The sequence below is a fragment of the Gymnoscopelus braueri genome (genome assembly GCF_963280865.1).
Source record: "Gymnoscopelus braueri genome assembly, chromosome: 10".
Classification (NCBI taxonomy): Eukaryota; Metazoa; Chordata; class Actinopteri; order Myctophiformes; family Myctophidae; genus Gymnoscopelus; species Gymnoscopelus braueri.
In genome coordinates this window covers 53514005-53528130 of record NC_137611.1, presented here as the reverse complement: position 1 = coordinate 53528130, position 14126 = coordinate 53514005, and the positions used below count along the sequence as shown (strand labels likewise).

General features: G+C 43.1%; 1 protein-coding gene and 1 long non-coding RNA gene across 3 annotated transcripts in view; both read right to left on the bottom strand.

Annotated features, from left to right (window-relative positions):
• Window positions 1-1525: 1525 nt before the first annotated feature.
• LOC308093065 lies at window positions 1526-3453 on the bottom strand. The gene is made up of 4 exons (XR_013933844.1): window positions 3215-3453; window positions 1975-2058; window positions 1748-1864; window positions 1526-1629 (listed from the first exon to the last, which is right to left on the bottom strand). It is a non-coding gene; the product is annotated as an uncharacterized lncRNA (long non-coding RNA).
• A 2599-nt stretch (window positions 3454-6052) lies between these two features.
• Window positions 6053-14126, bottom strand: part of LOC308093225 (dermatopontin-like) — a 28055-nt gene continuing 19981 nt past the window's right edge. Inside the window, exons 1-5 of one of the 2 annotated variants that reach the window (XM_080439484.1) lie at window positions 13424-13507; window positions 10254-10344; window positions 9907-10092; window positions 9436-9588; window positions 6053-6498 (exon numbers count right to left, since the gene is read on the bottom strand). In XM_080439484.1, coding sequence (XP_080295610.1) covers window positions 6453-6498; window positions 9436-9588; window positions 9907-10092; window positions 10254-10344; window positions 13424-13460 — 513 coding nt within the window. In that variant the 5' untranslated portion in view covers window positions 13461-13507 and the 3' untranslated portion in view covers window positions 6053-6452. Of the gene's footprint in view, window positions 6499-9435; window positions 9589-9906; window positions 10093-10253; window positions 10345-13423; window positions 13508-14126 lie in introns of those variants that run through there. The other variant, XM_080439483.1, reaches the window with a different exon arrangement.

The window sequence follows — 14126 nt, the reverse complement described above, 5'->3', positions numbered from 1 at the left end:
ATTACATAGCCATTCGGGGCAATACAATATAAGACTTTGTAAGTGTTATGATGTTTGTAGTTGCTGTATGTTTGTGATCTTTTCCTTAAGTGTTTTGGACTTTGTACAAATATTTCAGTACAGTCTATTATGCATGTTGCTTTGGGATAATTTACACTGAAACAGGAAGGCATAATTCTTTTGAGAGTATCTCTGGGCAACCACGCAATCACCTTTTCCCTCATAAACCTAGCAAGTTTTGGTCTCCAAAGTGAAAAGATGTTACATGCTGAGCTCCTGCTTACTCCAAATCGTTTACCCAAGTCTGTGAACATCAAACAAAGACGTAGCCTCATTAAAACAAGTAAGAGCTGGTCGTGGACTGCTAAATAGGTAATCTTTGGAGGTGGGAGAAAATCTATGACGGCATGCAAAAGCTGCCAAGAACTTTCAATCCCTATGCCTGTGTAAAATTTGGAATCTTTGTCATCCAGGTCATATGCTGACAATGATGGTGTAGGATCAGTTTGTGTTGCCCTGTTGCGCCTTGTCTTGGTAGTTGAGTAGTTGTGCTCAGTAGGCCTATCGGGCCACTGGGTGCCGATGTCACGCTACACAGCCAGAGGCATGACATTTTCCACATTGGATGTGGTGTCTTCAGGTGCTGACGTGGTGTCTTCGGGTGCTGATGTTGTGTCTTCAGGTGCTGCTCTTAATGTGTTGCTGCTTAATGGCTGAGGGCATCTTCTCTTAGGGGGGGCTGTACCAGACTGCATTCTCCCCTATGAAAACAAAAGAAAAACAAACAGTGCTTACATTTTTTTTACTTATTTTGGAAATAAATTAAACAACATGTTGAACCAAAAACAATCATTTTGAAGGGGAAAAAGATCTAACGTACGTGATAGACATTTTCCACATTGGATGTGGTGGCTTCAGGTGCTGCTCTTAATGGCTGAGGGCATCTTATCTTAGGGGGAGCTGTACCAGACTGCATTCTCCCCTATGAAAACAAAAGAAAAATAGCTTACATTTTTTTTACTTATTTTCAAAATAAATTAAACAACATGTTGAACCAAAAACAATCCTTTTGAAGGGGAAAAAGATCTAACGTACGTGATAGACATTTTCCACATTGGATGAGGTGGCTTCAGGTGCTGCTCTTAACGGCTGAGGGCATCTTCTCTTAGTGTGGGCTGTACCAGACTGCATTCTCCCCTATGAAAACAAAAAAAACGGTGCTTACATTTTTTTATTTACTTTCAAAATAAATTAAACAAGACGTCGAACCAAAAACAATCAAATTGAAGGGGAAAAAGATCTAACGTACGTGATAGACATTTTCCACATTGGATGAAGTGGCTTCAGGTGCTGCTCTTAATGGCTGAGGGCATCTTCTCTTAGTGGGGGCTGTACCAGACTGCCTTCTCCCCTATGAAAACAAAAGAAAAAGAAACTGCTTAATTTTTTTTACTTATTTTCTAAATAAATTAAACAACATGTTGAACCAAAAACAATCATTTTGAAGGGGAAAAAGATCTAACGTAAGTGATAGACATTTTCCACATTGGATGTGGTGGATTCAGGTGCTGCTCTTAATGGCTGAGGGCATCTTATCTTAGGGGGCGCTGTACCAGACTGCATTCTCCCCTATGAAAACAAAAGAAAAAGAAACAATGCTTAATTTTTTTTACTTATTTTCTAAATAAATTAAACAACATGTTGAACCAAAAATAATCATTTTGAAGGGGGAAAAGATCTAACGTACTTGATCGACATTTTCCACATTGGATGTGGTGTCTGCAGGTGCTGCTCTTAATGTGTTGCTGCTTAATGGCTGAAGGCATCTTCTCTTAGGGGGGGCTCTACCAGACTGCATTCTCCCCTGTGAAAACTAAAGAAAAAGAAACAGTGCTACATTTATTTTTATTTTTTCAAAATAAATTAAACATGTTGAACCAAAAACAATCAATTTGAAAGGGAAAAAGAACGTACGTGATATTTATATCCTAGTTGCAAAACTGGATATGGGTGTTCTTTTGTTGGCCTACCATCCGGGAAGTGTACTCCGAGACACACCTTAAGATGGAATAAAGAAAAGATTAATAGTAAATACTGGTACCACATATAACTCAACAATACATAAACTATTGTCCACTAAATGGTTTCATGTCATAGACTTTCATAGGAAGCTCATCAACATTCAGCCACTGTTGTGACTGAGTCAACAGTCACTCTGTTCATTTGGTTCCATTTACACCCTGACAGAGTTGTGTAGGTTGGGGCAACATTTTATAAAATTGAAAATAATATATTATTTTATTATTATTATTATTTTCAACTCCAGACCTTTTAAAATGTGTACACTAAATGCATTTGTGTATCCCCTGTTACATAAGTGGCTGAATACAACATAAAAACAGTAGTGTTTGTGTTCATTAGACTGCCATAGTTTTATCAAATAAGGTACTATTTAATCACAATAACGCCACAGGTGGTTTATTTTTGCACACACAAGAGCAGCAGCTTAGCATACTACTAACAATGATGTTATTAACGTTAGCTGAACTTAGATAAGATGTTTCAACCATGTAGCTCTGGTCCATAGCGTTAGAAGGAGTTCTCCTTAACGCCATGGTACTTTGCCTGCATACCAACGGGATCGCAGGCTGCTCAGCCTCTCGTCTCGAGTAATAAAAAATACACTTTGGCTACTCACCAAAACAAAGACAGTTTTAAGATGTTGAAAACATACTCTACTTAGTGGGAACACTTGGAGCCCCCCACCTCACGTCTAGAATACACTTTTTGGACAGAAAATAAATATTTCACCGGAAGGAAAAAAATGTTTTAGTTACTCCACCGCTCCCCCTACAGATCTGGTCAATGGAATATTTCCATTGACCAGATTTTTCCTTCGGTTAAATACTTTATTTTCTGGGCAAAAAGTGTATTTTAGACGTGAGGTGGGGGGCTCAGAGTGTTCCCACTAAGGAAAGTAGGCTTACAACATCTTTAAACCGTCTTTGTTTTGGCGACTAGCGAAAGTGTATTTTTTTGTTTTACTACAGAGGAGAGGCTGTGCTACCACGGGTGTTCGGGCAAAGGCTAGAAGGTCTCATAGCGTTAAGGAGAACTCCTTCTGACGCTGTGGTCCAGAGCTAGGGCTACTTAGCAGCTGCTGCATGCTAACATTAAGAGTGAGTAACTACCAAAAGTTTCCAAAACTTACCACGCTGTTCTTTGTGGGAACAAAGTCCTTTAAGTTCACATTTTGTATCCACTTTTGGCGAACATCTTGGTCCTCTCCACTCTCACGCCCAGGGAATCTGTGCAAGCCATAGGGCCTGAGGCACAGACAGTTGTCATGAACTTTAGGCTTGTGTGTTTCGCATTCCGTTTCTCTCCAAAGTTGCATTTGTCCACTGCTGTTGGAGCAGCCATAAACAACACAAGTGCGTCCCGACTTTCTGTACATCTTTAGTTAGTAGTAAAAAGCAGGTAAAAGGAGTAACTTGAGCAGTCAGTGACTGCACCTGACTGACACCGTACTCAGCGTAGTAGCAGCTGACTGATATTGACACAGCAGTAATGGCGGCGCTACCTAAAGGGGGCGGAGCCATACCTACAGGGAAGCGCTCTGTGGATTCGTGTATACACTCTATGTTCTGGGGACTGTACGAGCAAAAAGAGGGACGGGTCAGGAATTAATTCATAAATGTAAGTTTGCTCATCCTGGCGCTTCATTCACTATTTCAGGAATAAATGGCTTTGCACAACAATGTTACTGTATATATGTGCACTGGCCATATAGCACAGTACAACTATAAAGATAACGATGTGGCCATCCACATTGATGAATTGTCTGTTCTTATATTCTGTATTATTCTATACCTTTATATTATGCATGTACTGTATATTTTCATCCACGGCTCTGGTCCAGCTGTATGAAACGTCATAAGTGATCCCAGAATTTGCCGTCGCTTTGAAATGACGCTAGAGTGCGTTACGATCCTGTGAGGCTAACGGGTCGACCACTCCGATCTTGCATTTAATCCTCTCCTCCTCGCAGGGGCGGGGCTTAGGCACGAGTGGAGGACGCGAGGAGAGTGAGCGAGTGACCGAATTTGGGGGATTGGAATTCAGCTTATGGCTGCGGGAGGTGTTTCCTAGAGGCTGGATCGTTGGGCTTCAGCTGGCCACGCTGCCCATGGCGTGTGCGTGTGCGTCTCCTCAGACTCAACCAAAGCTGGCATGTTGGGCTTCAGTTTAGCTGTCCTGTTATGCACCAGTGCAGGTATGTGTCTCTTCTCTATCTGTTGGATAATCGCCTTTATATGCTATTCTAGTCTTGAACTTGACCGTGCAGCCGCTTGTTGTCATTTTAGCCCCTGTGTGCTGCTACAGCATTTCCTGCTGGGGTTCCCCTAAACCTGCCGTGGGTCGCCTTAGACCACCCGGTCGCTGCTGCTGTGGGCATGGCGACTGTGCGCTCTGCCCTTGCAACCATGGTAGGTTGCTGTCTGTCGTCATGTCTTTGTTTCTTTATTGAATGTCAGTATTATTAAGTTAGTAGGTTAACACGGCCGCTTATTATTTCAGGGCCGGATAGCTACACTAACTGCTGCTTTACCGGTTGTGGTTTTACCACTCCTTGAGAACCATCTTAACTCTACACACCACTCGTCTTCCCATTCATAATACGGTCGGCCGTGACGTGGAGCGAGGGTGACTCCACGGCGACCGTGCGGCTTAATACTGCCTATGCCCTTACATGTGATTATTGTTTATTTCGTTATTTTCTGAGGCTACCGGGCAAAGAGGCCCATGACAGACTGCATCCTGATCTTTAGTGTTTGAGCATTTGTCATTCTTAATATATTTCACTGCCAGTCATTTAACTTACTGTTTGTATTACAGGCCTGATGCTGGGGATCCATGGTGCATGGGAACAGGAACAGGTGACGGCCGCCCAGTGGTTGTGGTATACCCCCCCCCCCCCTTTTCTGTGCTTTCCGTTTAATTCATTTATTTTGGTTTGCTGTGATACATTGGGGTTCCCCCCTCCCTGGGTCGGTCAGCCTGCCCATATTCCCCCTTCCCCCCCAGCATTGGCCATATAGCACAGTATGTTTTATTGTTAACTTATTATTATTACTCTGTTTTCATAATTTATTGTACCCGAACTGTGTGAGGAGTAATGCATGTTGCAGGTGGTTTACTTCAGCTAGATTCCTCGAAACTATTTCCTAGGGCGCAATCCCCTAGGTGGCGTAGTTGGCTATACCTTAATTTATACCGCCCTGTTACATAAAGAAACACATGATCAACAAATAACACAAAAGAAAGGACACCCACCCCTACACTACCAAGACTGTAACCCACGTTAACATTGACACTTGCAGATCTAAAACAGACAGACGGATGGATGGACGGACAGACAGACACCTCACATCCATGGTGTAAAACAGACACGTGTTATGTTTTGCTACAAATCAAATCCTGCAAAGTTTAGACAAAAACACATGCACATACACCATAAACTGTAAACCTTCATCAAGTCACATTACAGTGAAGCCACTCTGCTTCAACTGTAGATTTATTCTTGTATTTATGGTAGAGTGGAGCTTCTTGATAATATGTATGCACAGTATGATATATTGTGTCTCCTACCGAAACCGCTGCCTACTGGTTCGCTGGTCATAAAATGATTGGCTTGTGACAAAAGCAAAAAAATATCCATGAATTCAAGTCTCCATAGGGTGACTAAACAATAGAAAAAAAGGTGAACAGTTTTTGGGTGAACTATCCCTTTAATGGTCATTCATCCTGACCTGTGGATCCAGATTTAAGGGTAAACACAGTGTGGAGAAAGGACATCCTCCTGCTTTTTGAATATATATAAAGTAATTGAAACCCCAAAATGTATCTAAATCATAGTGATAGTATTTACTATACATGATAAACTAATGAATGTTCCTCTGGGCTGTAATTAGAAACACAGTTTGATGACTTTTCATGAACAATCATGACAATTAAGTATTTCCTTGGTAAGATAATAAACAATGACCACTTAAATAATTGAATATTTATTTGATACGACAGAGATATAAAGTATAATAAAGAAATGAACCTGACCAGAAGGTCAGTCTCCCGAAAGAGGATACAAAGAGGATACAATCTCCCTAAAAGGATACAAATCTAACCCCATGGATACATATTAACCAAACGGGCCTGATACAGTGTTTAGGCTCTCTTACATTCCTCATTGCTATGAACACTACACAGGTGTACTTTCTATCAGCCTGTTAACTGTCTCTGATACAACACCCATTCATATTCATAACAATGTGAGATTATAATGAACCAACTCTAGAGTCATGAGAATGAAGCTGAAAGTAAATGAATAATACAATGAATAGACGGGCAATTACAGACAATCATAGAATGTATTGCTGCCAAAGTCTTGGTCTTCAGAGGATACGTCCCTGGCAGTACTTGAAACGGAAGCGACAATCCCTGTCAATACAAAACACAGCATAGTAAATTGAATGACCACATGCAACCAGTGGTGGAAGAAGTACTCAGATATTGTACTTCAGTAAAAGTAACAATACCACAATATAATAATTACAAGTAAAAGGCCTGTGTTCAAAATGTATCGGCATCAAAATATACTTAATGTACCGAAAGTAAAAGTACTAAAATGTTTGAAAATAGCCAATCTACAAGCTCACAACGCCTTGCAAAGGCGACGTGGTGCAACATGTTGTGAGCTTGTAGATCTGCTATACTTTCAAAAGATTTATACATTTGAAAACTTTCTGCATATTGAGTACTTTTGCTTTTGGTCCTTTAACTCAGTCTTTTTGTTTTTTTTACGTGTTTTTCCACATGGGGGGGGGGGGGGGCTGGAGCAGCTCTGGAATCACCCACGTTGACTCTGAGAAGGGAGGGACAGATGTATCACCCTGCCAAAAAACATGGCTCCCCATCCGCTTCCGTTCTATCTCCTTCTCTAAAACCCCTGTAGCTCCGAAACTTTTTACATTGGAGAAAACGACTCATTTTGTACGATCGCTGCGCCATTGTGACTCGCGTGAGAGATATTATCGTTCCAGGCGTTAGCCAGGATCATCGTGCACCCTGCACGCATGCATTGTTTCACATGGATTGCTCGTCGTGGAGTCTACAGCTTAAACAGCGCCGCGCGGCGCAGCGCCGCGCGGCGCAGCGCCGCGCAGCGGTGAGATTTATGGCACCGAACGTAATCTGTTAGTATAAAATTCTGGCACCGAATGTGTTAAGTATATTTTGATGCCAATACTTTTGTAATTTTACAATTATTATATTATGAATAACGGACTTTCAATTTGTAACAGAGAATTTCTACATTGCAGTATTGATACTTTTACTTAAGTAAAAAACCTAAGTTCTTTTCCCACAACTGATTGGCTTCAGTTCAAGTACAAGTCTCAAACATTGTTTTGTTATCCGTGACATCGTAGAAACAGAGTTTTCTGGATATCTTTGCCTGCTTTTCAGATGGTTGGGGTCGATGTAACATGATTTACCAGTTGGATTGTGGACATCTATTTCATTTAACGTTCACTAAACACATGTAGATATTTCTCTCCTCTCTCTGCCTGTGTGTGTGTGTGTGTGTGTGTGTGTGTGTGTGTGTGTGTGTGTGTGTGTGTGTGTGTGTGTGTGTGTGTGTGTGTGTGTGTGTGTGTGTGTGTGTGTGTCACAAACTAGACCTGTTCTATACTGAAAGTGACCTTAAATGACAGTGCATGTTGCATGTTGTGTGTTGCATGTTGCTCCTGCTTGCTACTCTCTGCTTTCAGCTACTGCCACCGGCTAGCCTCCTAGCGGGGGTGAAAAGAGGAGCCGAGTGCGTAAGCCTCCTCCTGCCGGTACACAGCCTCTCCACCACCAAGACTCCTGCAGTGCCTCCACGTGGCCACACACGGATACTGGGTTCCGCGAGGTCCCAGGCTAATCTGTAGGGGATCTCGGAGTAGCAGTGGACCCCAGAGGCACGACGTGCAGGCCCACCGGTGTGTGGACACGCCCTGGCGTCTGCCAACCACTGTCCCAGCTAAGGGTCAAAATGCATGGGCAGATGGGGCTCATAGCCTTGGATGGCAACCTGTCTAGGAGAAGGTAACTCTGAATTAAAACCGGGACTGCAAGGAGTTGCGCCCCACAGTCCGCTATCAGCATAGTAAAGCCAACCATGGAGTACAAAGTCATCCCAAATCCTATACTTCCAGCGGCGGGAGTCCGCAGGAGCATCGCGGCGGTCGGTGGTGCTGGTCCTCCTTCTGGAGGACACCATGACGACAGGACCTCAAACCCTGGGATTGCCCCAGGGAGGGTCCTGTCCGATCACAGCACCCCGTCCAATGCACTCATGCGTTGTCGGAGACCATTCGTAATGGGAACCTTCAATGCATGCACAGCAAGAGAAGAAGCGAGGTTGATAGAACAATTGGTCTTAAAGTGAGGAAGGCAATTGCATGGAGGGCCCTGAATGGCATGACCAGTGTATGGAACTCCAATCTCCCCCGCCAAATCAAACTCAGCTTCTTCTACGCGACAGTAGAGTCCGTTCTTCTCTATGGCAGTGAATGCTGGACCCTGAAACCAGCCCTTGAGAAGTCCTTGGACGGGTGCTACACCAGGATGCTGCGTGCAGTGCTTAACATCAGCAAGAGTGCGCATGTTACCAACATAATCCTGTATGAGGGAATACCAAGGGTGAGCGAGAAGATTGCTGTAAGGAGAATGAGACTAGCAGGACACTGCCAAAGGCACCGAGAGCTGCCAGCCAGCAAACTGGTGCTGTGGGAACCAACACATGGGCACCGGTCAAGAGGACGCCCCACACCAACATATGTGGACACGCTCAAGAAGGATGCAGGAGCCCATAGCACCAATGAGCTGTCCAGATGTATGGAGAGTCGGGATGACTGGAAGCAACGATGGATGGCTCGTCTGAGGACGACCTAGAGAGCTATATAAAATAAGGCGAATACAATGGTAGTCTAGAGCCTCCTAGTGTCACCAACACCTCCTGCAACATCTCACCTAACCCGGCCTGGCATTGGCCGGACTGATGCGGTGGATTCACTCACATACGTTCCATGTGTGAGTGGATCCACGTCGGTCTGGCTAGTGCCAGGCCTAACCCTAACCCCCAATTAGCACTGTCTCTAACTACTCTCAAGAGACAGTGGGGGCAGTAGCATGCCACTTGGACACAGGCCAGGGTCTGATCAGCCTCGGTCGGGTCGCCTGATGGAGGGTGTCTGTTGCAAGACCTGAAACACCCATATTTTATTAACTGTAGGGGAAACTACATAATATTTGTAATAATGAATGATAAAGAACAACATTGCAGTTAGAGAGACAAAGAAAAAAACTACGTGGGGCTGTGGCTGTACTTACTCCTTGCCATTATCGTGGTCACTGTACACGCCTGTCAAGAAGTTTCCTCCAGGAACATTCCAGGAGAAATACTGGTCCCAGTTGTTCACCCAGTGTGTTTCTTGGCATCCATGTGTTTGCAGTCGAGGGGACTTACAGCACTTAAACTCCCATCTGAAATGATATTGTATTTATTTATTTATTCATTGGAAGTGGCTGGGGGGGGGGGGGGTTGTCCATCCATTCCATTTTTTTTTCTCCCTTTGTTTTTTTAGATTTATTTTTCATTGTCATTATTCCAATTAGCCCTCCCAACACATTTCTGCTCCGGGTGGATGTAACGTCTCGCACGCACGCACGCACGCACGCACGCACGCACGCACGCACACACACACAGTAGCTGCCGATATTGCTAATTAAATAGTCCTTTGTATAATACCCTAATGCTATGGCCTTTTATTTCATGCCAGCTTTTCATGCAACTGTTCTTACCGTCTGTCTTCGTGGCGATTGCTGTGATAAGTCTTTATCCCAGTGATGACAAAGTCGTCAAGACAGTTGAAATTCACGGGACGATCAAGATTGTTGACCGAGCCTGACCAGGAACACTCATTGAAGGTCACAGCTGCCTTGCATTGGACAGTGTAGCGTCGATCATCATGACGGTTGTCGTGATAGCTTGGAAAGAAATGAAAGTGATGGAATGATTGATACTATTAACAATGAAATGATGCTTCGATGTGCGTGTGTGTGTGTGTGTGTGTGTGTGTGTGTGTGTGTGTGTGTGTGTGTGTGTTGCGTGCGTGCGTATGTCCTCATTTATTTATTTATTTCTGTACCTTGAGATGTGGGAAACAGCTTGGCCATGTGAACATTGACGAGTCAAAACTCGGTTCCAGTTGTTGTCCCATGCTGTCACTCTTTCTCCAACTGTAAACATGTTTCAGAGAAGATTGATTAAAAGTCTCATTAGGCGCTCGGGTGGCGCAGTGGTGAAGTCAGTGCCCACCACCATGGAGGTTGTGGGTTCGAATCCACTGTGGTGCATATGGCTTTGTCTAGCGTCTACACGAACACAATTGGCCCATGTTCGGGTGAGGGAAGCCGGGCGGGGAGGGTGATATCTGTCATTGCACATACTCCTACGGGCTGAGGCGGCACCTGTCAGCGGGGAGTGTTGGGCGGGAGGAGTAGGACGAAGGCTCATACGTCCTCCTGGTGGGGGCTCCTCACTGGTAGGTGAGTCAGTATGATACAACAGCAGTGACAACACATAAATGTGTGTGGGGAGGAATTCATTGGCATAACGACTAAATTGGGGAGAAAAATAGGTAAAAAAAATGTGCTCCTCGGAGCACAGGTCTCCGCCAGGTCAGGTAGGTTATTGTGGCCTCATGGTGGCGCTATAATAGGCCAATGTGAAAAGGGTGCCATTTCTTCTTATAGGCCTTGCACGGCAATCGGACACTGCATTCATGATTTGAGGCATTTTGTTTAAAAAAAAATGTTTTGCTAAATTAGACCTGCTGGTGGCTCTATAACAGGCCAATGTTAAAAGGGTGTCATTTGTTCCTCAGCATAATGTGAATGTGCGTGCAAAGTTTGACCGCAATCGGACGGTGCGTTCATGTTTTGTGGAATTTTGGAGTGGAGCTATAAAAGGCAGATGTGAAAAGTGCAGGGCAAAGGTTTTTTCCTTGACCTCTAGGGAGTGCACATACAAAGTTTTAGACAGATTGGTGCAGTTATAGGTAAAAACACGAATCGGCCTGTTATAGCGCCACCATGAGGCGCTATAACAGGCGCCACCTTTTTCAAGTGGCATTTCTTCCTCGGCATAGTGGAAACATGCGGCAAAATTCACGGAAATTGCATGCTGTGTTCATGATTTGAGGCATTTTGTTCAAAACGGAGCACTCCTGCAAACATTGGAAGCCATTTTAGCCAATCAGGATTGAATATGAAAAATCTGAAAGACCTGTTTTGTTTAATGACTATAGAGATACGTTGTACTGATAATTTTCCACTGTGAGATTCTCAAGGTACTTACACACGAGAGTGTGACGAATAAAATAAAAATGTGGTTAATCAAACTATGAATTTGCTGATATGTCTCATTCATACAGGTTGATGCTTTTATTAAAATCAACCTTGTTTTGCTAAATAATTAAGTGGCTTTATCACCACGTAATATTCACGTTCTGGGTGGATGTTCTCATGATACAAACAGCAGTTTAAAGTAATGTGAATTATTCACATGAAACACTTTCCCTGGACTTTTAGGCATCGAGTTCAGAGCTCAGAAGCCTTGGCAGCAAAAGCTCGGACCACCATTGGTTCTGGACTCAGAGCCACATTGGTTTTTAATTTTCAGTCTCGTCATATACAGTCCACCTTACACTTTAAGTTTAAAATGTTGTAAAAGTTTTTTAACAGAGCCCAAAATCTGTTACAAATTCAAGAGCCCAAATTCTAATGAAACTATCTCAAAATGTGTGTTGTGCGATATATATTTTTTAATTAGATACAATACCGATTAAAATGCTATTAAATAATAACATTTGAAAACAAATTAATTAACATAAATAAATCTCTCTTAAAAAAAATAAAAAAAATACCAAAACTAGAAAAAGTGCTCCTCGGAGCACAGGTCTCCGTCATGTCAAGTAGGTTATTGTGGGGCAGCAATGTTTGGAATTCGCCAATCAGGATGGAATTAGAAAAATCTGACAGAACCATCCTGATCACTTGACTACAGAGATAATGTGTACCGATTTGCATGATGTTTGGACAACATTTGTAGGGGGTAATATAAAAAAGAAAAGTGTTGCAAAAATCTGCCTCCAAGTGGCGCTATAATAGGGCAATGTTAAAAGGGTGGCATTTGTTCCTCAACGTAGTGCGAATGTGCGTGCAAAGTTTCACTACAATGGGACGCTGCATTCATGATTTGCAGCATTTTGGCGACTCCTGCAAACTTTAGATGTCAATCTTAGCCAATCAAGATGGAATATGATATATCATGTGTACCAATTTGCGTGAATTTTTTATTAAATCTGAAGGCTTAATATCCAAAAATGTGTTTTACATAAGTCGGCCTCCTGGTGGCGCTATAAAAGGCACATGTGAAAAATGCAGGGCAAAGGTTTTTCCTTGGCCTCTAGGGAGTGCGCAAATAAAGTTTTACACAGATCGGTGCAGTTATAGGTAAAACACGAATCGGCCTGTTATAGCGCCACCATGAGGCTGATTTGAAAATGTTCAAGTGGCATTTCTTCCTCGGCATAGTGGGAATGTGCGTGCAAAATTGCACGGACATTGCATGCTGTGTTCATGATTTGAGGCATTTCAAAACAGAGTACAAACTTTGGAAGCCAATTTTAGCCAATCAGGATGGAATATGAAAAATCTGAAAGACTTGTTTCGTTTAATGACTATAGAGATACTGTGTACCGATTTGCAGGAGTTTTGGACAAAATCTGTAGGAGTACTGTCCAAAAATGTGTTTTGCACAAATCGGCGTCCTGGTGGCGCTATAAAAGGCCCATGTGCAGAGGTTCTGCTCTGGCATCCAGGGAGTGTGTGTGCACAGTTGCGATGCAATCAAGCCAACGGTGCCAGAGATTAGCTGTACACAGACAGAATGGCGGACGGACGGACGGAGGGACGGACGGACGGACGGACGGACGGATGGACGGACAGGGGGTAAAACATACTCTCGCCAGGCCGAAAGACAATAAGACGTGCACATTTGCACTTTCTTAAAGATAAAGATTATAATGTGGTCACTACAGCAATGTAGGACCTCCTTCCAGGGATTTTGTATTATGGATCAACCACCTCCATAAAACTCATTGAAATAGGCTGCTAGTCATCAACAATCATCTTCTTTTGGCTCACTCTAATGTATCTGTTACTTTGGGAATAATCTGAAATGATTACCCATCATAAAAGGGAAGCTGCATTCTAATTGTAAAAAACGAACAGAATAAGACTAAATTGTTCTTACCTGTCAGAAGGATGAGGAACAGAGGCAGAGACAGCATCTTGTTGTCACCAACTCTTCAGGGAGAATGTAACCACAGCGGGCAAACATGACAATAGACATTTTTTTAGTGTGTGTAACACACTCCTATAAACAGCCTGCAAAAAAAGGGAGGAGTTAGGGCCTTATAAGGCATTAAATGGGAGGAGTAAAGGGCGTGCACTCGCGTTCATATTTATACCCCTTGGAAAGGGGGTGTGTCTTTAAAAAAAGACGAGGCCCAGGCAGAGCTCGTCCACCGATTGGTTGTGATATTGCCCTGACAACCAACAACAACCAATAGAACCCACGACTGTCCCTTCGGGCTATAGAATCTATCCACCTGGAGATCCTACTGACGGTCTCGGTCTCGTCCTATTTTCTAAAGATTGTTATACATTTGAAAATTTGTGAAGCGGGACATTCTGCCTAATGAGTACTTTTTACTTTTGGTACTTTAAGTACATTTTTATATCATTACTGTTGTACTTTTACTCAAGTAAAATTTGAATTCCTGACTTTTACGTGTAACAGAGTATTTCTACATTGCAGTATTGGTACTTTCACTTAAAGGGTTAGTTCAGATTTTTTGAGTATTTTCTGTAGGAAATACTTACCATTAATGTAGTGGTTGCAAAGGTATTAATTGATTGCCCGAGTCCCGTGGTCAGAGTTATGGTCCGGTTCT